The sequence below is a fragment of the Mesitornis unicolor genome, unplaced genomic scaffold (assembly GCF_000695765.1).
Source record: "Mesitornis unicolor isolate BGI_N332 unplaced genomic scaffold, ASM69576v1 scaffold13218, whole genome shotgun sequence".
In the NCBI taxonomy this organism is placed as follows: Eukaryota; Metazoa; Chordata; class Aves; order Mesitornithiformes; family Mesitornithidae; genus Mesitornis; species Mesitornis unicolor.
Genome location: NW_010203920.1, coordinates 18866 through 42629, shown reverse-complemented (window position 1 = coordinate 42629; position 23764 = coordinate 18866). Strand labels below are relative to the sequence as shown.

Genomic DNA, 23764 nt, shown 5'->3' with positions numbered 1-23764 from the left:
TTCAGGGGAGAAAGCCTGCCTGTCTGGACTACAAGCAGGAACCCTGCAACCCACATAGCAACATTCTTCGGGACTGGTGACACTGGTGTTCATCTTTGCTCTTGCTAAGAAGGTTTCCATACAACGCTGCAACAATGAATTTCCTCCGGAGGCGTCTCTCAGACAGTAGTTTTGTGGCAAATTTGCCCAATGGCTACATGATGGACTTGCAGCGCCCTGACAACTCCACGAGCTCCCCGGTTTCTCCTGCCATGGAGAGAAAGCATCCGCAGCCACCGCAGCCCTCGCACTCTTCCTCTACTGGCACCAGCATCTTCAGCTCCATCTCCAGTGCCATGAAGCAAACCACGCAAGCGGCTGCAGGACTAATCGATCACTCAACCAGCCCCACACCACCTGTGGCCCAGAAACCCAAGATCCTCCTGGTGATCGATGATGCGCACACAGACTGGTAAGTCATCAGTGTCCTCCCTGCTGAATTCAGCTTCAAAAGGTTTGGGGAATGAGAGAGATCTGGGAAGCACAGGGCATCTGCAGGGGTGGTACTATGATACTTTTACATCTAGATCACTAACTCTGGCCCCAGGTTGGTGTCTGCCCGGTGACTTCCATAAATGGCAGAGTAGGCTTTTTTCATATCTTTCTTGAAAAAAAATGTTCATTTGGTACTCATTGACAAACTTCTCCATAGCCTCAATATACGAGCACACATAGGGCATTCTTGGCTCAACAGGCTTAACTGAGCTGTCACATCTAGCAATGGTCCTAAGAGATCACAGCTGAAGGTGTGTTAGTGATATGGTTCAGGATCTTAGACTACTGTTTGTGCTGGCTCTAAAAATGAAAAGGTATTCCATCTCTCCATCTCTCAGTCTCTCTTGAGCTTTCCTCTGCATGTAAATGTGTACATAAATTTACAAAAAGGTAACCCAAGCTTACAACTGCCAATATTAATGGCTCACTCACTAGTCAAGGGCCCTTCACCTGCTAAGCGCAGCGGGTACTGGCTACTGAGCTCTCAGGCTTAGCTAAGCCTTAAATTTGCCTTGTTCATGCAGGTCTCTGTTTACAAATAAAAGTTTGGAAATTTGTTTCCTGTGATATTGGGCAGTAGAGGACGCTTTTCAAAGGGCAGAACAACTGAAGTCTTCTGAAGTGTTAGAGAAATTACTTATTCTTGCTGCATGCTCCCTTTCAAAGTTGGCTGGTTTAGAAAGCTTTAGGCAAGCTGACCAAGAGATTTATTTGGGGGAAAATCCAGAGCATGTGTTGAGATGTTCTTCTTTTGTCTGCCAGCTTGTTACAACACAGAAAAAAGGAAAGGGTAGCACAGGCAAGGAGACAATATTGAAGATTTCAGAACTGAAAGAAGGTGAGTTATCAGGTCTTGGCCAAGGGAAATTTTTATTGTCCTTTTCATCCCACACCACTCCTCAGTCACCTTTCATCCTCTCCACATTCCCAGGAGAGTGAGGACAAGGTGGGATCTGCTTCCCTGAGTGTATCTTCACAAAGCAGAAGCTTAGCTCTTAGCTGAAAAGAAGCAATGACTGAGAACTAGGTCAGGCTTCTTCAGCCAATTTGAAGTAAGAGAGGGAAAACAGTGGGATTTTCCTCAAAGGAAAAACAACTTTTTGACTGAGTGGGAAATTCTCTGATAAGGTCGTTGTCGTATCAAATGTTTCACTGGCCATTTATCACAGTAGCAGCCTCTTAACACCAGATAGTTAAGTCAGCAACACCGGGCTGGCTCAGCCCTGATCTCTTCTTCCTGGGTGCACCTGCAAGTCTCCCAGCAGGCTGATGCTCACCAACCTTGGCCTCTGCTTAGCGTTTTTGCAGTTCCTTGAAGATGCTGCCAGGTGGCAGTCCCTTAACATAGCATCCTGCAGCTAGGGATGGGAGTTCCTCTAATGCACAGCTCTAGCATCTGGGGCTTAGCCGTCACTGCTTTGTCCAAACATTGTAATCAGAGAGGAAAGCCCTAGCTCAAAGGCCAATCTAGTTTTTCCTTGAGATTAATGGTGCTGAAGATAGTCTGGGCAGCGGAAAGGACGAGGAGAGGTTGGACTCTGTTGCAGTGTTTTCATGTTTTAAAATACACACTGCATTCAAATCCCTGCCTTTATATCTCCCAGCTGCTGTTCTGTCATGCAGACTTTGTGGCCTCTGAGCAGCAGCTGGGAGATATAAGAGGAGCTATGGCTACTCACACTGTCTTCACTCCTCCACTCATGTGTAAGCATTTCGTGCATCCTGCTGTACTGCTGCTGTTCTAGTTATAGAACTTAGCAGTTTCTACATGTGATGGGGGACCCCTTTCATTTCTCCCAGCTCTCTGCCTCTACCCACAGTCTTGCAGATATCAAATAATGCTGCTTGCAAAGGCTCCTTGCCTTCATTCTCTCTAAGGTGGTGAGGGCACTGAACAAATTTAGTGTATGCAATCATGACCATAGCCTGACATAGATATGACATGAAAACCAAGGAAACAACATTACTAACCCTAGCACAGATTTCCACAGCTCTTGTAGCGTGGACAGAAACACATGCCTAGAAACTTCCCCAGCCTAAAACTAGCATGTGGTCCTTTCTGAGAAAGCATACCGGTGCTACCACAGGAGTGCTACTTGGCAGTTGATTTTCCTGCCTTCAGGAAACTCAGTGAGCCCTTGAGAGCAGCACTGGAGAGCAGCGGCTCCATGGCTGTTTATTCTTGGGAAGGTATTTCTGAGAAATGCCAGTCATCTTCTTGGTCTCAGCCAGGGTGTTATGTGAGCTTAAGCTGACCAGCCCGAGGCAGTAGGGTTTGCCTTGTGAGAGGCACAGCTGAAGAAGTTGGTTATCCAGGGATTCTGGTTGCCCACTCTGCATCACTTACGGAAACAGTCGCAGACTTTGGAGAGTGAACAACAACCTATTGTTACTTCTGTGCTGGTGGTTTTGAGTTTGAAAGAAGCATCGTGTTTGCAATGCATTTCACCTCTGCCGGCTCTGATTCTTGCTACTTGTGAAACTTCTGTATTTGGTTTTCAAGAAACTCTTTCCTTCTCCTTTTGAAATAGTTATCTCTACTAGGAAAGATCCCCAAGAAATAACTAGTGAAGCACTACCTTTATTTTAAGGGTGAGGGGGCTTCCACAATGCCTCCTCCCCCACGGGAAGTTACATAGGGTTTACAACAAGGACTAGCTTTTTCACAGACAGGAAGGGTGAGAGACAGTGGAATCTGCCATTTGATTTCTCTTCTCTAAATGAAAACACTTTCTCATAGCTGGAGACTGTAGCAATATTGCCAAGCCAGACATTAATTTATCATCACTGTTTGTATTACAGCAGAGGCAAAGAGGTGCAATTGTGTATTAGGATGAGGTGTTGCACAAGTGCATGACGAAATGCTCTAAGAACCCAAATAGACAAGTGCATGTTGAATGCACTTTAAAGTGACAAATGGTAACCCTTTCTATTTTTAAGGAGCTACTATGTCTCTGACAGTACAGTAAAGCATTCAACTTCTCTCAGAGGTGTGGAAGAAGCAAAGAGCATCCATGGGAATCCACGGCCTCCATAAAATCCTTAATGCTCTTGACATGAAATACGTTCTGGTATATTCCAAAGACAAAATACTATAAAAATAATGTGAGCCCCACAGAAACTGATCATCTGCTTTCTGCATTAGCAGCAGTAAAAGAAAGGTACATTCTATTAAAAGCAAGGGAACTCACCCAGCTTTCTGGTAAAAAGGCAACATTTTGACAAATTTTCCATTCTTCTCCGAGACTCAGCTCTAGCACATTGCAAGGAAGCACACAGTGAGTCTGCCCCATACAGGATGTGCACAAGAGGAAATCTCTGCCTTTATGGCTCCCTCACACTCCTGGCTTTGACAGGCACCCCTCAGAGGCACCCACAGCAGTGAAACTGCCATTGGCACGCCAGGGAAAACCTCTGCTTCTCTTCAGCCATTAATGGTACATATCTCAGCCGGGCAGCCTTCACCTGGAGAATGAGGCACTTTCTTGCGGGCTAGAAGTATCTGTGCCTTGGGAGACTTCCAAAAATGCATCCACAACTCACCTGCAGCAGCTAGAAAAAAGGAGCTCAGACATCAATACACACACACACATACACGTGCAAACACAGCAGAAGGGAGCAGGACCGTGAGGAAGACGGGTGGCAGAACTCCATGGCAGATGGGCCAGCTCCGGCAGTCCGACCTCAGCCAGGAGGAAAACATCCTCTGGCAACTTCCTCACCCAACAGGCTATTAAGTAAAATCATGCTCTTGCTGGATTGAGTTTCTCAGCAGACCAAACAGGATTTAGTACTGTGAATGGTTAACCCCAATTCTCTGTGAAAGTCCTTAGCTCTCTAACCTAATGTGTCGTGTTTCAGCAGCTTATTTGGGAAGTGATCAAGCACAGCTAAGGCTCCTATTAACAACATATGCTAAAAACATTGCTTTTTGGACCAGACAGCATAACAAAGTTGCTCTTGTTGCATATGTTAGATATCTTTGTTGCATTTGTGAAATATCTCAAGTCAGTTTTCAAAGCCATTAGTGTGTTTTGTCCAGATTTCAAGCTGTTTCAGGTTCTAACAGTGTTAGAATCATAGAATCGCTTCAGTTGGAAAAGACCTTTAAGATCATCAAGTCCAACGATCAATCCAGCCTTACTAAGTCTGCCACTAGACCATGTCCCTAAGCACCACATCTACTAATCTTGTAAACACCTCCAGGGTTGGTGACTCAACCACTTCCCTGGGCAGCCCACTCCAAAGCTTGATAACACTTTCAGTAAAGAAATTCCTCCTAATATCCAACCTAAATGTTCCCTGGTGCATCTTGAGGCCATTTTCTCTTGTCCTATCACTAGTTACTTGGAGAAGTGACCAACTCCCACCTCACTACAACACCCTGTCAGGTAGTTGTAGAGAATAAGGTGCCCCTCAGTCTCCTTTTCTCTGGATTAAACAACCCCAGCTTCCTCAGCCGCTCCTCATAATGTTTGTTCTCCAGACCCTTCACCAGCTTTGTTGCCCTTCTCTGGACACACTCCAGCATCTCGATGTCCTTCTTGTAGTGAAAGGCCCAAAACTGAACACAGTATTCAATGTGCAGCCTCACCAGTGCTGAGTACAGGGGAAGGATCACTTCCCTAGTCCTGCTTATCACACTATTCATGATGCAGACCAGGATGCCATCGGCCTTGTTGGACACCTGGGCACACTTCTGGATCATATTCAGCTGACTGTCAGTAAACACCCCCGGGTCCCAACTTAATGTCCTCTGCAAACTTACTAAGGGTGCACTCAACTCCCTCCTCCGTGTCATTGATAAAGATATTAAACAGAAGTGGCCCCAGTACTGAGCCCTGGGAAACACCACTTGTGACTGGCCATGAGCTGGATTTAACTCCATTCACCATAATTCCTGGGGCCCAGCCATCCAGCCAGTGTTTTACCCACTGAAACACATACCTGTCCAAGTCATGCCCAGCCAGCTTCTCCAGGAGAACACTGTGGGAAACTGTCAAAGGCTTTACTAAAGTCCAGGTAGACACCATCCACAGCCTTTCCCTCATCCACTAAGCAGGTCACCTTGTCATAGAAGGAGATAAGATTAGTCAAGCAGGACCTGCCCTTCCTGAGCCAGCTACTTGCTGTCTTGCACAAAATATGTGTGCTCCATGTGTGGTAGTTCTATACATGAGGGTTCTGCCATGTTTCACAGCAAAAAGAGCCACAGAGGGTATTTTACAAGACATAAAATTGCATTGTTGTTTTCCCACTTACTTTGCAGCCAAATCTGCCTGAACATACTGTCTCCAAAAATTTAAAGATGAAGAAAGAGAAAAACTGTGATTAATCCTAAATGAAATCCTCATAATAAATCTGAAATGGTTCTATGTATAAAAATAATGTCATGATTCAGGTCTAATTATGAACTGACCTGATAGGATTAATGTTTTATACTGTTCAGAGGAAATTATCAACCCTTTTTTATTAAAATAAAATTATTTTTACTTCTGATAGTACATGACAATATTGAGCCTTAAATTTTTCATTTGTCCAAAAATATAATTGGTCAAATAATAACAGTCTAATTCTGAATTTTAGTAGCATGGACTTCCTAAATCCTTATTTTTTTGCAAGGAATTCCTTTTCAAAAATATTCAATGAGTGTCATGATTCATTTCATGCTTTCAGTAGGCTGAAGACAATATACTAGAGCTACCATTCAGAGGAATATTTCTGTACCTAACTCAGTTAAAAATAATGGGAAGTTCTGGACTAGCTTGTGGATTTGGAATTCATTATCATTTATCTTTTTTATTATTACCCAAAATTGATATTTCAGTCTTGACATCAGGAAATTGCAGGTTAAATTGAAAAGTTTTGTCTATGCTTCCTGATAAGAAACCCAAAATCATCTATCACAGTGGTAACTGACAATAAGTGATTATGAATTAGTTTTTATTATACAGAAGTGGCCTTTTAAGGTTTCATGAGTTCTGTGCAACTGTGCAGCTGCAATTTGAAAAAACTTACAAGTAAAATTTTCATTTTCACAAAGCTGGCTAAAAAACTTAAATTTTCGTCATGTACCTATGTCTACCCAGGACTGAATATTTATTTTCCTATAATTCATGCCAAGTGTGACTTGAGGGCAAGCTGGATGAAAGAAGAGAAGTTTGTGTTAAATATGTGTGTGTGTATACATGCAGGCACACTTGGTAGCAGCATGAAGAGTTTCTGTATTACCTAGCACACAGACATGAGGGTGAAAAGGAGGTAAGGCTGTCAAAGGTATTCAATAAATTGCATTTATCACATTGCTTTCCAACCTGTTTTAGGTATATCACCATCATGTCTGCCTGTATTTTTGTCCTGCATATATAAAGCGACTTGGGATCTAGTCCTCCTAAATGAAAGGTGATACAGAAATGAAAGGATTAGCATCATTGCAAAAATAGGCACAAGGAATATGGAAAACATTCCCCACCAGGTTATAAATATGCTAATGCAAGTCAAATCTGGGACCTTAATTGCTTTACCAGAGTTCCTATAAATGCATAGAATTTAACCTCAGAATGTCCTGCCTGGTCCTGTATATATTAAAAGAAAAAAAAAATCCCTTAGATGTATTTCTCAAGGTTTGTGAGCCAGATTTCTTCTGCTTGAGAGCCAGCAACCCTGACTCAGTGTTGGTTCGAGTTAGCCTGGTTCCCCTGCTCCTCAAGTTCAGTGAGGGCAGAAGTGGGCTGGAATAAAATATCGCGCAATCTCAACAAAATGATACCTCTCGCAAACAGCTCCAGGCCATACCATCTAGATTTAGCAACGTGGAAATGTTCCAGCAATGTACAATTTTGATAATAAGCAAAATAAACTTGCTGCCTCGCACTGTACTTAAAGCAGGCCCCCACCTCCACCACCCCACAGCTTTTTGTGGCTAGGAGGAATGTGAATGCGATGTAGCCTGGGTGGGGGACCAGACCTACAGCAAAGTGCCCTTCCTATCCTGACAACTCAGAGAAGAACAGAAAAAAACGTGCCCTAAAGCACCAGCACTACTCTAACTAGTGCTTCTCTTGGGGGCAGGGGGGTAGCTTTGATTACCCCCATTTCATGAGCAGGGGTGGCACAGGAAGATGCTGGGAGGCCAGTATTGTGTGGGACTCCATAGTTCCTTGAACAGAAAGAGCAGCCTGAATGGTTGTGTCTGTGATCATTAAAGTGCTGGTGGCTTGCCAACCCAGGTCTCCCCTGAAAACAGGCCTTCTGTTCCCTGAGAGAAAGGGAGGACTCACAAAAGAAGATTTTAAAAACCCTTCCTGTCCTAAAGTTTCCCTTTCTGTGTGCATTCAAGCCAAGAAAATCCTTCCAGCCCTGTAGGGTGGGACCTCAGACTTCACCAAGGACCTCACCACGAAGACTTCCTTTATCCAAAAAAACCCCCATACCACTCTTACAGCTCAACAAACACAAAATTCTTCATCAGAGATGTTTCTTCCCTTGGTGTGATCTCATAACTAATGATGCCTCGAGGGTTGTTTTGTGGTAACCAGAGTGGACTGGCTCTCTTGGTTCTTTCTAGAAGGCAACAAAGGCGATCTGTTCCCATAGCCTGACCTCGGACACCAAGGGCCTACCTGCAGTGCAGATGAGCTGGCTTTCAATTACTAAATCCAGCAAGCCAGGTGGTGTCAGCACCAAGAACAAGATGATTCCTTCAGGCATAGGGCTGAGTGTAGCAATACTGCGCTCCAGGGCTGGAGCTGAAACTTTTGTGGAGCTCCTGACACACTGTATTTAGGGTTACCTTTTGACCTAACCCAAAACTTAGATTTAGCTCTTAGTCTCTCCCTGTCTGTCCATACTGTGCAGGTAATCTTTCCTTCTTTCTGCACTTGCCACTCAACCTGTAACTCAGGCCTTGATTTCCAAGGTGTCAAAGCACACATCCATCATGCTTATCCACCATCTTTAGCATCCTGGCAGCCCCCACTCCTGGCCCAAGGTACTCTTACAGAATAAATATTAACTACCAACAAGTCCATCCCACAAAACAGTGCATAAAGGTATCTGGACCAAAGCAGATGTGGACAAAAGCTCCAGTAGGTTGCAGACCTCAGCATTTGTGATGTTTCTCTTCTCTATCCCTGGGTATTCAGTACTTGACCATCTCAAAAGTCCTTACTATTTGCAGCTGGGAATTGCTAAACTGGGGAGAAATGGTGAAGGGGTCGCGGGCTGGCCCCTGAAAGGAAACCCTTCCTTGTTTTCACCCCTGGAGAAGAAAGGGCACAAATGCATCTCTCCTCCCCCTGCCTTCCCTCCTCAATGCCTTTATAGCCTGTAGGGGCTGGGGGGGTCGGGGCATTCCAGCGGCTGCTGGCCAGTATCCTGGAAACTGTCTCCTTTTTCCCAGTCCTAGCCCCTTTTATGAAGGAGACAATGCGGACATACAGTGAGTGCCTTGTGCATCGCTTGGGCCCCCAGGCCCTTTGACACAGGGATTTTGTACAGTGGCTAACTCCCTCCCAGCCCTCCCCGAGGTCCCCCCACACCCAATCCAGGGGGCTTCAGCCTCGCCTTTTCTAGGCAGATCCAGAAAGAAATTGCGTGCCTTATTTTCCCAAGGGGCTTGAGAGAAATGTGTAATGTGATTCCAGGGAAATAATTCAGATAATTCCAGAATTTACCCATGGATGCCTTTTGATTTATTTACCCAGGTCTCTTCTTCCCTGTCTGTCTCTTTCTTTCTTCCACCCACACCGTTGCCCACTTCTCCCCAAGAGTCATGCACCTTTTCTCTCTCAGCATGTTTTGCTCTGACCCCTCCACAGGGTGGGAAAGGCTGCTTCCTGCTCCAGATGAGAAGCTGTCTCCATCCAAAGTGTGGCTTGGCTTTCTTTGCTTATTGTGCTTGCTCCAGAAGCACAAGGTCAGTCAGAGGATTTGGAGGAATTTGCCATGACAATATCCCAGTGCCCCTTTTTGGCATGCTCTCAGTGATACTGAGCCCATTTCTGGGGTGAGGGTAGAAGCTTATTCCTGTATGTGTAGCTGAAGGCTACTGTCGAACAGTGATGCCCCAAAAAGTGCCTAGGTTCGTTCACATCACAAAGTATTTGGTCTCAGGGTTATTTGCTCATCTGAAGAGTAGCTTCCCAGTTCCTCCAATACATACTAACAGCAATTGCAGTGACATTTGAGACACTGAGGTGCCTCACAGGAAGATTTGAGCTATATTTCTTTGATCTCTTCCTATCCTAGAAAATTGCTTCATACAGGAGCCATTTTACAGGATACCCTGAAGAAGTCCAGTGAATTTAATACAAAATACCAGCCTGTCTTCAAAGCTGCATAATGTGTCATAACCTCTGCTTCACCCAGCTAATGGACCTGCAGGAACAGCTTTGAATCACTGCACTCTTCCAGGCCATCACAATCACTTCAAATCCCTTGTCCCTCCTGGCTGCTCCCTTTCCAATGCTGAGGCTGGTGTTCTGCGCCTTTTCTTAATTGAGCTGCTGTCTAGTGGCACTGTACCTTGTGAAGAGCTCCTTGGGCACTTTCTCTAGCTGATGCTTGATTATTTCGGCATCTTTTCCTATTCCTCCCCTGTGCAGAGCATTTTCCAGCCTAGCAGAAGCTGTGCAGTCCTTTGCTGCATCCCTAATGTCTCTGTTTCCCCCAGATTCAGAGGAAAACACTGAAGCAGTCCTTTGAAACATTTTGGATATACTTCTTTGAACCAAAAAAAAAAAGCAGAGGGAGGAGAGAAGAAATAACTTCAGGAGAAGTATAAGCTCTGCACAAATAGCTTCTCCTGGATTCCTCTGCTCAGCATGTGTACTGGTGGATGGGTTGAGCACTCATTGCATCTACTTTTGTTTTAGAGCAGGAGGGGAACAAGGCAGATGTAACCAGTTGTACAGAAGGAAATGGCAAGTTTATCTGTGCTCTCCTAACCGATGTAGTTTGTGAGTTTTAGCCTTTTGCTGCTGATCCTGGAAGCCTCTACTCCATGTGTGGGAGTTAATTCTCACCTGAGCCTAGTGACATGTGAGTCTTTGACAGGGGACTTCATGCCCCATGAGGACTGAATCCCTGGTTGTACAGTGGAGCATGCCAATTTGGGAAGCCCTCACATAGGTGCAGTACAAGCTGTCCCAGCTGTTGGTGACACTAGAGGGTCTGGTATTCAAGTGTCTTTCAGGTGTGTTTGCAGTCTTGGATTAGTGCTGACGTTCCTTGCTCAGATAGATGCTTTGCAGATACCTAAGGGCATTATTGTTAAACATGGACTTTCTGTGAATTAGCTCTTACATAGGTAATTAGAGATGAATTGATAATGTATTTTTCCCTGATGCTATTAAGGATACACTCCAGATCTGGCAGAAAATTGTGTATATGCTTCTTCCAGCCATGGTCACTGAGGCAGACTGGGACTGTTTCATGGCAGCTCTGGAAAATAAGCATTTATTCTTTCCAAATTACTTCATAAGAGGCATCAGGTTTCTTGTGGCCCTGTAATCATGTCAGAGCTGAAGCAAAAAGCAGAAGTTATGTTTGTCTGATGCCCTTGCACCCAGAAAATATGTCCTTTTCCAGAGCATGCGGCTTCTTCCTCACAAAGAGAGAGGGGTTCAAGGCAAACTTTCTTCCTGAAGGCCAGGGCAGACCTTTGGCTGTTTATGATGGTGCTTCCTCCCTCCCAGCCAGTGTGGCCAGATTTAAATGCATTGCCTAGCACTGTAAATCCCACCCAGGAACTGCTCTTGAGTGTGGCCCTGTAGTTTTCTTCAGTCAAAAACATGTTTACATGCTAATTTACTGAGATCACAGCAACCGCACCACTCCATCTGCACCCTGCCTAGCCAAATTATAACAAATTATAATGCTGTGTTCTGGTGGGTTGAACATCAAAACATGCTTTAAAATAAAGGGGTGGCCAGCCAAGCAGTGGTCAGTGCTGCAGGCTGCTTGGGAGACCGAGTGGGTTTATGTGTCCATCGCTTGTCCCAAGCTGGGGGATGCCAGACAGCCCCCACTCGTAGGGAAATGAGCAACTCTTTTCATCACTGGCAGCTGGCCATGCTGGAGGTGAATGGGACACTTCTGAGGCTCCCCAGAAAGGCTTTTTGTCTGGTCTTCTGGGTGCCACTCTGCTGCTGCACTACAACCTGCCTAGATAACCCTGCAGCATGTCACTTCCTAGGCAGAGACCTGGAATAGTTTTGGGAGAGAGGACATCCACAAATGTCTTACACAGTCTCAGCTGCCAGAAACATCTATCTTTCTCATGCATCCCTATTAGAGCAGCGTGGACTTCCATGCCTCCATCTCATGTCAGCTGTAGGGACCAGAAGCCATTTCATACATTGTGCAGTACTGACCAAAAGACTTTCCCTCTTGCAATGGAGGCACCAGGATGTTTCCGCAGCATCAGCAATGATTCTAGCTTACTCAAAATCTCAGTTCTCTAGGGTGAGGCTAAAGCCATTTTTCATTTCAACAGGATAACCTCTGCTTGCCCAGGGGCTCCAAAACCCCAGGTGTGAATTGAAAGCATCACTCCATCCATTTCAGAGATGTTTCAGTAAGAAGTGTTTCATTCTTACCCTTGGCTGTGTCAAAATTATAGGCTGACCAAAATATTTGGCTGCAAATTGCTTAGCACCTGTAGTCTTCAGAGGCAGTCAGAGCAGGTTAACCCTCCTAGTGGACTGTCTTTGAAAGAAAGTGATATATTGCGCTGTTAAAAGGAAGTTATCTAAGACATGAGATGAGACAATCTGTGTGGAAAAGAGGATGAGAAAGAGAGGTCACACAGTGTCTGAGTTGAGGTCCCTTCCTCTACTCCAATGATTCCTCACACTGGATGTGCCCTCTGTGTGACTATCCATGAGTGAATCCAGCACTGTAGAGATGGGAGAGAGGATTTTTTAACCATGTGAAGGCTAATTCCCTGGACTAGGTAGTGGAAGCCTCTTTGCTCCATCTGTATCAGGCTGAAGACTGTGGTTAATCGCACTTCATTAAAAGCTGAAGCAAAGCAGCACCAAGGAGTTTGCAACCAGCTCGTAAGCAAAGAGGAGAGGCCATTGAGGGAGGAAGTGTGCTTCATAAATGTGGGTAAGGAGTATACATTATGAGCTTGCTGGGAATAAAAACAAGCTTGTACCAATGAATAGTGCGCCTCAAATTTCAAACCAGTTCCTGTGGGCCCGCTTAAAGCTCATTCCAGTTTTTGAGAAGTCAATGCTTCCAGCAATATCCTCAATGTTTAGGAGCAAGAAATGTTGCCAGACCCTCTAGGGCCATGCCTCCAGAAATGTGATGGAATTATTAAGTGCATTTAGCATTCCTGTTTATTGTTAGAGGCATGATGCCTCAGCTTGTCTGCCGCATTGGGTTTACTTACGCAACACTTTTTTTTATTCAACATACATTGAAAAAAGGGAGGAAAAATGGCCAGAGCTCTGTTTTTTATACTGAACAGGGGTTGTTCAAACCGCTTGGTCTTGGTCACACCTGGCTGCTACATTGTCCCTCACTGATATCTATGCAGAGGTCTTAGCACCATGCTGATGGATGGGCTGTCTAGGAAGGGAAGCATAATACAGCTTTCAGATACCCTCGTCAGAATGAAGTGGAAAATTTTTGACATTTTTTATGTCTTTTCCTAATAAAATGAAAACTTTTGATTTGGTTTTGAGCCCAAATAACAAATCAAAGCAACTTTTTTACTTACATTTCACATTTCTGGGGGAGGGGACCATTCAGCTGAAAACTAGTGTGTTTCAGCCATGGGGAAAATTGCCTTCCTACTGTCTCTCCTTTTTCATTGGAACAAATAGACACATAGTAAAAATGTGAGCCAGCTTCTTTTTTGCTAATACTGTAAAATAGGGAGCAAAGCCGGCTTCCTCTTATTTTCCTTTACTTCTTTATTCTGTCCACTCTTTGCCAATTGGAAACAGAATGCAGAGAGTTACTTTGTCTCTGGAAGCGGCGCTTGCAGGGCTTAACTGTGTTTTCAATGTTTTCCAAGTAGAAGAGCTTTTAGAAACATACATGGTTTTCCTGAAATTTTAGGGAGAAGGTCTGAGAAAATAAATTCAAATTTTCTTCCGTCAAGCTTGTTTGGCAAGGGGAAGAATTGGGGAGAAATACTCACAGGGGAAATTATACTGGCAATTTCCGTGCTTAGTAATCACTATAGGGGACATGGTACAGAAATGTGAATAAAAAAGCTAAAACTGACTGCCCTTTTCCTATGTTTTCTTTCCCAACACTACTGTCAGCCTTCCCCTATAATCAACAACTGGTTCTTCTGAAAGTGCTTTGTTGTCTGCATAGTGTAGGCAGCTGATGGGAGGTATATGTATATAGTATATGTATGTGATATATGTACACATACCATATCTCAGTTTCTCAGTTCAAGAGATCCTTCATTAGTGACGCTGTAGATGCAGATACTGTTTCTCTAAATCAATAGAAGACAGACAAACAGAATTGAAAAGCAGTTCTGTAGCAAGAACATGAGAATAGGCTTCACAACGACTTCAGCTGTGATGATAGCAATCTTTGCTCAACATCAGAAGTTTCTGATGGCATGCCATATGTTGGTTTCCTTCTTTTACAGAATAAAGAGTGAGTATTAAATGAGATATAGCAAGGAATCATTGATTAGAGCTGTTCCTCTGGAAAAGATTAGGAGAGCATTTGGTTTTCAGTTTGAAAATAAAATGAAAATATCATAAGCCTTGAAGGAACTTTCCAATGTGGTTTTCATCTGGCTTGGCAGGTTTGTCCTGGGGAATAGAAAGCTGAAATAAGATAGGAATTAGGAAAACATGTCTTGACCCGGATAGAAATTCTTCAGCAAAAAGGGAAACGCAGAAGCAAAACAGTATGTAATGAAAGCAAAACTCTTCTTTAACCATGTCTGTATCTCTCATTTCTTCTGCAGGGCCAAATATTTCCAGGGAAAGAAGGTGAATGGAGAATTTGATATCCGAGTGGAACAGGTCAGTAACAACTGAATTCGGCTGTAAGAAATGTGTGTGAACAAGGCTGAGGTCTTAATAACAGATAATCTCTGGGTATTTCTTCTCTTGAAGAAAGGAATTAGCGAAAAGTTTTAAGACATGTCCATTTTATAGTATTATGGAAGCTATAAATGAAAATATCTTATAGGGCTACCCCTTCATCCTCCCTACTTTTGCAGAATCTGTCACTATTTCACCTTAAAATGAAATTTTATCTTTTGGTGATAAGATTATATTTTCTTCTGTTGGAAGATTACCTCACAGCTCCATATATGCAAAGCCAGTACGCCACAGTACATGTTGGTGAGGTTATGTTCCATGTGCAAGTTATACAGGTCTTCTGAGTTACCCTGATTAAGCCTAAAACCTTTGGTTTAAGTATGCAAAATAACTACATATGGCAAAATCTTCTGAAAATCCTTATCTGCTGAAAATCCAAAATCTGTTGAAAGCCCTTTGGAATAGTAAGGAGGTTCATGGCCTGTTTTCTGATGTGCTTTTCAGGGCAATGGAGAAATTCCCTGTTTCTCTGTTAGCCTTGGCACCAGCTATTCATTTCAGTTGAAAACTCTTCATGCTGGGGTCTGTCACCTCCTCTCTGTGTTGGTGCAGTGTCTGTCAAAATGAAGCCCCAGTATTGACTGAGGCTTTGGATGGTGTTTTCAAAGTAAAAATTATTATTAATAATCATCTGCAGTCACCTAACTGGAAAGCAGGCATAAGAAGAGGGAGATGTAGAGACAAGCTGGTCATCCTGTAGGAATCATATGCTTGTTTTACACTCATTAGGGCTATAAAACTGCTTGAATGTATAAGGAAAGCCGTTGAATGTTGTTTGAATGGCCTGTTATTTTCTGTCTTTATACAGCCGTTGATTGTGCATCATGTGTGTTTGTGTGTATAGAAGTATTAATGCAGTGGTTTTGAAGACTTTCTTAGGACCCATTACCTTTGACAAGATGTTCTTCTCAAGTCCAGTTGTTTAGGACTATACATGAGCAAACACCTTCTGATCAAAGGCTGTATCTGGGACAGAAAATTTGCAGGTCTTTTTTTTTTCTTTGCAACTATGAACACTTAATTATCCTCTTTTTATTGGTATCACATTTGTCAGTACTGGGTGGTATTAGCAAGAACAATTCTGACTTACATTTCCTTATCAAAGTCTTGATTTTGCAGGCTGCCCCAGTAAATGTCCTAAAAGAGAACAGAAAAAAAACCCTAAAACAAACAAAGTAACAAAAAACCACAAACAACAACAAAAAAAACCCCACCCACTTCTAACACACAGAAGCATGGAATTAATAATAATTCAGATTTGCCCTCTCAAACCTCTGAAAGCAGGGCCAGCTTCAAAGCTAGGCCTGGTTCTCTTCAAAATGATCTGTTAATTCTTTCCTAAACCTCCAGCCTCTGCCTTTCCAGTCAAAGTCCTTCTCCAGTTATTGCACTTGAGGTCCTTACAAAGGAACTATCTTCAAGTGGTTGGTGAGTGGAGAAGAGCAGAAGTGGATTCTCGATCCCTGATTGGTTAGACCCAGTAATGACCCTTGTCATCATCACTAAGTAGCTTATCACATTTCCCCAGGGACTTTTTTGGGTGGACTCTCCCAGTCTGTCTCTTGAAACCGATCACATAGGCTGCATGCCCATGTTTGAGAAAAGGCAACAGATTCCTCCAAGCAAAGACCAAAAGGCTGGCGTGACTCTGGTGGAGAAGACCATTGCCAGGCCCCTTGCAGCTTCCTTTAAACACTCAGCATTGCCCAAGGGAATGAAGCACACAGTGGATAGGAGAATTGAAGAACAATGAACAAGGGCCACAGCTGCTGCTCTTCACCCCCTCCCAGCCCCTCAGATCAGGCAACCAAGCCTTGATGTTGCAGGCAGGGAATTGCTCTTGACCTCTCCACACCTCGAGAGCAGATAGGATGATCACTCTTCCTAGCTGGATCCACCATCAAGGGAAACACAGAAGCTGCATTGTCAAGGGCAGTCCTCAAATCTGACTTCAGGCCCCTCTGCATATCACTGAGGTCAAGAGAGGGGCAATTCTTTCTTCAAACTCTGGCTTTTTGTCCCTTTCTTTTTTTGCTTATCCATCTTAACTTAGTATTTCTTGATATTTAATTTTCAATCCTTGCTCTTACCCTGATTATCTGGAGCCTTCCTCGCTTCTTTGTCCTTTTCCTTAAGCACAGCCCAGGAGCCTAACCTGTTGTGGAACAGTTTCCCTAAGGCTGAACACAGACTCTCTCAACCTGAAACGTGAATAATCTTCTGTAGTCTCCTTATATAAAAATTAATAAATAAATAAGCAGGGAATAACTCTGTTTACCACCCTGATCCACACCTTTCTCTCTGAGTTTCCAGCTCACAGGTCTTCACTACTATAACTGTCCCATGACGAGCACAGAGGCTGTGCCATGGTGCCCAAGCCCCAACATGGCTGTTTCTTGCTGAATAAACTCTGTATCAGATCAAGGTCTGACTCTCAGGCACCTCTTGAGCCACTTGGTCTGCTCAGTTCACTTAGTTTTTCAGTTTTCCATTTGATCCTCCTTGAGATAACCACACATTCTTGACTCTGCCAGAAATAGTTTGCCTTAGGAATTTTTTTATATTTTATAGGAAAAAAAAACCTTTTGATCTAAAAAGCTAAATAACAAAAACGTTTGAATGGCAGAAAGCAGTGAAAGGAAATATCCAAATGTTAAATACTCTTGAAAAACCACATTGGGAAAAAACAACTGCACTGTTTTTTCTGACAGTGCTGATATTTTTGCCATTCTTCCAAGATGCTCTGTAGTTGGTTTAAACTGAAGGAAGAGTTCACCTTTTTGCATTTTCTCTTCCTCTTTCATCTCATATCTATTACATCTTTGTTCTTTCTTAGGAAGCCATTTCAGTAATCTTTGGGGGAAGCAGAGCAGGACAGTAGGTGATTTTATTTTTTTCAGTCATGACATCACTTATTTGTAATGGAGCAGGAGCGCTGTCTCTCCCTCTCTCAGCAGCGGGAAGTCAGTTATCTAATCTGGTTATACGCTCCTACCAGCTCTCTGAGCTGCCTCTCCCCCTTGGCTGTCCTCCGAGGAATGCAAGACATATGCGATCATGCTGTCTCGCTCCGTCTGTCCCCCACACCCAACACTGCAGAAGGCATTGGCTGATTTCATAAATTCAATTTCCGAATTGGAGAAACAGGCAGAAGCATCAAGATACTAAGTTTCTACAAGAGGTGAATTCAGTTCGTATTAGACACTGCGTAATTTGCAGGGAAGAGACTGTTAAATGCCATTCTGCTGCTCACAGAGCTCCTTCTGTAAGTCTCAACTTGTATGAAAATAGGTTTTATGGACTCTTGAAGAAGGTTTTGTGGTTCTTTAACATGGAAATTAATTGCATGACCTCCATACCACACCCAGGCCTTTGTTCTTCAGCTAGGTCCATTACCACTAGGAAGAGACAAGAGATGCTGTGGGCACTGCCTGGTGCCAGTAAATAGGAGACGGAGTTGTCAGGGACACTGGTGTGGGTATACCCCTCCCCAGCCTCTGCTGTCTCCTGTCATTCAATAAAATGAAGGTGAGGCCTGACTTTGTTTCCATCTTTGTTTCTTCTCTTCTAATCTTCAGCATAACACTAAAGACTTATTTACAAATGTGTTTTAGAGGCTGCGGCATTTATGACTGTCCACCTTTGACTGAAACTCAGGCATGCAACACCATTGCCTTCTTCCTGCTGGCTACAGAGGGAGAGGTGCAGGGCTGAGCGAGGGCTGGGGTGGTGGGAAGCAAGTGCAAGTGTTCTCCTGAATCAGGGCCCCCTTTTCTTTGGAGACAGTTTGGATTATATTTTGATTATTTTTCCACTACAAGTCCTTCTGTAGCAATGATAATCATTCATATGACTGAATGAAACACTGATCAAAAAATGAAAATCTATTATTTGACCTATTTCCATTAAAACCTGGATTATTTAAGTTTTACTCAGTGTGGGTAAACCCTTAAGCTTTAAGGAGCAGCTGAGTCTAAAAATACTATTGCTATTTTATGCTAGAAATAAGGTTCTTCGATTTTGTTCCATGTTGCTTTTACTTGCCTTGTGATTTCTAGCTTTGAGCACTGCAGTGTATACATCTCCAGTTCTTTTCTCTAGAGGTACAAATGCTAGAGAAATTATTTTAGGAATGAAAAGTATAAGTTTGATTAAATGGCTCTAAGATTAAGCTGACCTTAAAGACGAATCTTAAAGTGTCATGGGAGTTGACCACATTGCTTTTAGTCTCTCCCAAAAATAATTTTGCTTTTATCTTCCTAGTCCTTCACTGGCCAGAGGACAGGAGGCATTAGGAAGCACATCATAGTCAGGAAAGGAGAGGAATTATACCATAGGCCCTATGCTCTGTCAAGCGTTTTCCATCACTAGAGGCAATTCGGCACCTCCTTCCGCACCTTCTCTGCCTTGGTCCAGAGAAAACTAAGGGATTTCTGCGGTTTCCCATATGGATCATAGCATACCCCAGGTAGGGGTCTCTTTAGGCATTCCACATGCACAAGGGGGATGCTGCATGGCCATGCATTCCCAGCACACCCAGGCACAAGCAGAAGAGGGCAGGAAAAGCCAGAGATGAGACCTGGACAACCACAGACCCATCGGACAGACCATGGCACTGTGAGCGGTGGCAAGATGAGTGGGACACTTGCCATCTGTCTGAGAGAGAGATGCCCACAAAGCAGGAGATGTGCAGAATGGGGTCTCTGGGATGACCATGGAGACCTGACTTATGAGAGGAGGCTGAAAGGGCTGAGCTTGTTTATCCTGCCAAAACAGAGGCTAAAGGAGACACAGCTGCTTTTAATAAATACACTGGTTTAATAAAGTGTTTTGTAACATGGCACCTGCAGTAGCAAGGGGTTAGGTCCTATGGCTCTGGTGAGATTTTCCAGTCCTGTGCCCTGTGCTGACTGATAAAAGACCATGAGGGAGAGAGGAGAGCACAGACCTAGCAGGCAAGAGCAAGCAGCAGTTCGTAGAGTGGGTCTGCCACCTTCAGGGTACCTTTCCTTCAGGTATTTCCCAAAGGCATTTTAATACATTGAGAGACATCTTTCCTGGCATTGGGTAATTGACAGTGGAGTGGGGTGAAAAGGATGAAGGGGCATGATGAGGCCAAAAGGTTCATTTAAATTTTTATTCCTGTTGTTTGTCCACCCGTCTCCTTCCCACCGTTTCCTGCTGTGACAAGGTGGGTCTGTCTGTCCGTCTGACATGCATTCTTCTTGCACAGCTCATTCACTTGTTCCCGCTGCCTGGTTTATTTTCAGGGGATTATTATTCAGTGAAATCCTATGTACATGCTTCTGGAAAAGTCTTATGGTATAGATTATGACTCCATTGGCAGCATTGTCAGGAAAAAGTTGTCCTTGGCGCTCACAGAAGATAATTGTAATACAAATAATGAATTCCAGCTCCATTGTACTTCCCGTCCTAAAGAGGTATTTTCATGAGCAGCATACAGTGGCCCTTTCAAAAGGTAGAGTCTGACAGGCCCATGTGCGATGAGAGGAAAATTAGTCTCTCATCAAATAACTGTATAATTTTCATTCATTATATGTTTAGGGTTTGTTGGTTTTTTTCAACTGAAAGCCAGAGAGCAGTTCAAGAACTGCAACAGCAATTTTCATAGCTTTGCTACATACAAGCATTCAGAAACCATGAATAAAGGGTCCTGGAGAAATAGCAAGAATGTCTCAAAAATAATTTCTTAAATAAATAGTATGTCCATTTTTTTTTATTTCCGTTGGCTTTTGGAGGTTCACAGAGTTCATGTTTTTGAGCTATTTCCTGGGATCAAAAGGTTTAGAAGCGTGCTTTTGCTAGCGCTCCAATTCTGGGGCAATCACACAAGTTCTGAAAAGAAAATTTAAGAGACCATTCCAAATGCCGTCAGAGCTGATGCACCAAAAGGCACTCACACTCGTCAAGGCATGTGGACCTTCAGCATCAACACTGTAGCCCAAGAGCATGCGTCCTAACTTTAGGACTTGTGAAGAGCAGCTGTGGAAGCTCCCCTTGGAGCCACACAGCAGCATTCACCCTTCCAGCTGGACCCTCTCCTTCTTTTTCTCCCAGAGAGCAATCCTAGCTCTGGGGACAGGTGGGGAGCAGGGTGCCTCCTCAAGGGAAAATGTCTCAGGAAAGAGACATGGGGAATCAGGGTGTGTAATCTCTAATTCTGCATGCATGTGCACAGCAAGCATGCACAGCCCCAGCCCTTCCCCCATTCACATCCACACAATCTGTTCACCCTTCTGCCTGTGCAGGATTTAGGGATTGCTTACTTCCCCCCCTGAAATGCTTGTAATGGTTGTAGTGAAATGTGCTGTTATAGGAATGCAGCCTGGTGTCTGCCAAAGTCTTTCTTTCCTTATACATATTGGAAGATCCACCAAAAGCTAAAGCATAAAATCAACTGAGGAATGTGTGTGATTTGATTAGACAGCAGTAATTCCTCATCCCAAGTGCTTAAGCCATGACATGGACCAGCTTGTTATCCTGACTGCATTTTGTCTCATGGGGCAGGGGGAGGAAAACAGATGTGTAGTGATAATTGGTGAGGAGTTTCAGGAGCAAGACTGAGAGAGTGGAGAGCCTTGGTCAATCAGTGAGTAGGAGAGGCTCAAAGGAAACATAGAGATTGGGCAACTTGAGCCAGACAAGAGACCCAGTGCCACACAAGCCACCTGTGGCTCCAGTGCCACAAGTCAACCCACCTTCCCCCACACCCATGTGGGTGAGTGGGGTTGGTCAACGTAACTACCGAAATTGAGCTTGGGATCCTGATGTGCGTTGCCTTACAGAAAGCTGCATACTATAATAGCAGCTCAGTGCTATGATTTGTGTGATGGAATAAGCCTCCAAAAAGCCGGTGTATGTGTTATAGCATACGACATGTTGCTCTAAGGAAAGTGCAAATGTTCCCTGGCAGTGCTAAAACCCACTCTGCTATTTTTGTGTATGTGTGGTGTATATGCAAATGGGGTACATATGCAAATACTTACACAGAAGTCTAATATAACTTTGTGTCTCCCTTTTAAGTAATTACCAACCTGAGTAGCTTTTAGTTAGGTGGTGTACAGACAAGGGCTTAGAAAGCTCAGTAGCACAAAAAACCCAATGTGCTTGTCACTGCATGGACAAACTAAGCCTGCTTGCTTTAAAAAAAAAAATTAAAAATCAGCCATTGTGCCTCCAAAACACAAATCCAAAAACCTGTCTTGCATCCCTATTCCTGCATTCCTGTGCCACAATGAAGATGAACAGTAAATCTGTTCAAGGGGAAAAACTGGGATGCTTTCCTGGAGTTCCCCTTTGACATGCAGGGAGAAGTTTAATAAGGACATCTGCCAGATACCAAAATTATCACACACAATGGTCGAAGCTAAAAGGCATGTCTGGACATCTTATAGTCAATATCCTGCTCTGAAGAAGGTCACCTAGAGCCAGCTGCTCAAGATCATGACCAATAAAGGTTTTAGTGTCTCCAGGGATGGAGACTCCACAGCCTCTCTGGGCAACCTGTTCCAGTGTTTTATCATCATTGCAATAAAAAGAGTTTTCTTGTGTTTACATGAAATTTAGTGTATTTCATTTTGTGCCTATTGCTCCTTCTCCTCTCCCAGGCACCACTGAGAAGACTATGGCTCTATCTTCTTTACTACCTCCCATCAGGATTTTATAAACCTTGAGAAAGCTCCCCCTTATGCAACAGTAATCAATGGCAGATGCACAAGATGGGGAACTGAAGACAAGTCAGTAGCCTGGACAAAACAATGCAAGGATTACAGTAGATCCCAACCCAAATATGGGTTAAAAAATAGTCATGTTGCTGCACATACAAAAAATCCATACTGGAACATGTGGAGAGTAGGAAACCAGACTTAGTCAGCATGGGTTTATGAAAGGCAGGTCCTGCTTAATTAATCTGATCTCCTTCTATGACAATTGGGACCACTTAGTGGCTGAGGGAAAGGCTGTGGATGTTGTCTACCTGGACTTTAGTATAGCCTTTGACACTGTTTCTCACAACATTCTCCTGGTGAAACTGGCTGCACATGGCTTGGACAGGTATATTCTTCGCTGAGTAAAAATCTGGTTGGATGACTGGGCCCAAAGAGTTGTGGTGAATGGAGTTAAATCCAGTTGGCGACCAGTCACAAGCGGTGTTCCCCAGGGCTCAGTACTGGGGCCACTTCTGTTTAACATCTTTATCAATTATCTGGATGAGGGGATCGAGTGCACCCTCAGTAAGTTTGCAGATGACACCAAGTTGGGCAGGAGTGTTGATCTGCTTGAGAGTAGGAAGACTCTACAGAAGCATCTGGACAGGCTGGATTGATGGACCAAAACCAATTGTATGAGGTTCAACAAGGCCAATTGCTGAGTCCTGCACTTGTGTCAGAGCAACCCCATGCAATGCTACAGGCTTGGGGATGAGTGGCTGGAAAGTTGCCTGGTAGAAAACAACCTGGGGGTGTTGGTCAACAGCGACTGAACATGAGCCAGCAGTGTGCCCAGGTGGCCAACAAGGCCAATGGCATCCTGGCTAGTATGAGAAATAGCATGGCCAGCAGGAGTAGGGAAGTGATTTTCTCCCAGTGAACACTGGTAAGGCCACACCTCAAATGCTGTGTTCAGTTTTGGGCCCCTCACAACAAGAAGGACATCGAGATGATGGACCGTGTCCAGAGAAGGGCAACAAAGCTGTTGAAGGGTCTGGAGCACAAGTCTTACGAGGAGTAACTGAAGGAGCTGGGGTTGTTTAGCCTGGAGAAAAGGAGCCTGAGGGGAGACCTTATAGCTCTCTACCACTACCTGACAGGGTGTTGTAGGGAGGTGGGTGTTGGTCAAGTAACAAGTGATAGGACAAAAGGAAATGGCCTCAAGTTGTGCCAGGGGAGGTTTAGATTGGATATTAGGAAAAATTTATTCACCAAAAAGGCTGTCACGCATTGGAATAGGTTGCCCAAGGAAGTGGCAGAGTCACAATGCCTGGAGGTATTTAGAAGACATCTAGATGTGATGCTGAGAGACATGGTTTAGTAGGGGAGTTGGCAGTGTTAGGTTAACAGTTGGACTCAATGGTATTAAAGTTTTTTTCTAACCTAAACAATTCTATGATTCTAGGTAGA

The 23764-nt window shown here is 43.9% G+C and overlaps 1 protein-coding gene across 1 annotated transcript in view; it reads left to right on the top strand.

Moving 5' to 3' along the window:
• Positions 1-134: 134 nt before the first annotated feature.
• LOC104545695 (synapsin-3-like) overlaps positions 135-23764 on the top strand; it is a gene marked incomplete at its 3' end in the record, with an annotated part of 38598 nt that continues 14968 nt past the window's right edge. The window contains exons 1-2 of the mRNA XM_010190895.1: positions 135-451; positions 14489-14546. Coding sequence (XP_010189197.1) covers positions 135-451; positions 14489-14546 — 375 coding nt within the window. The remainder of the gene's footprint in view (positions 452-14488; positions 14547-23764) is intronic.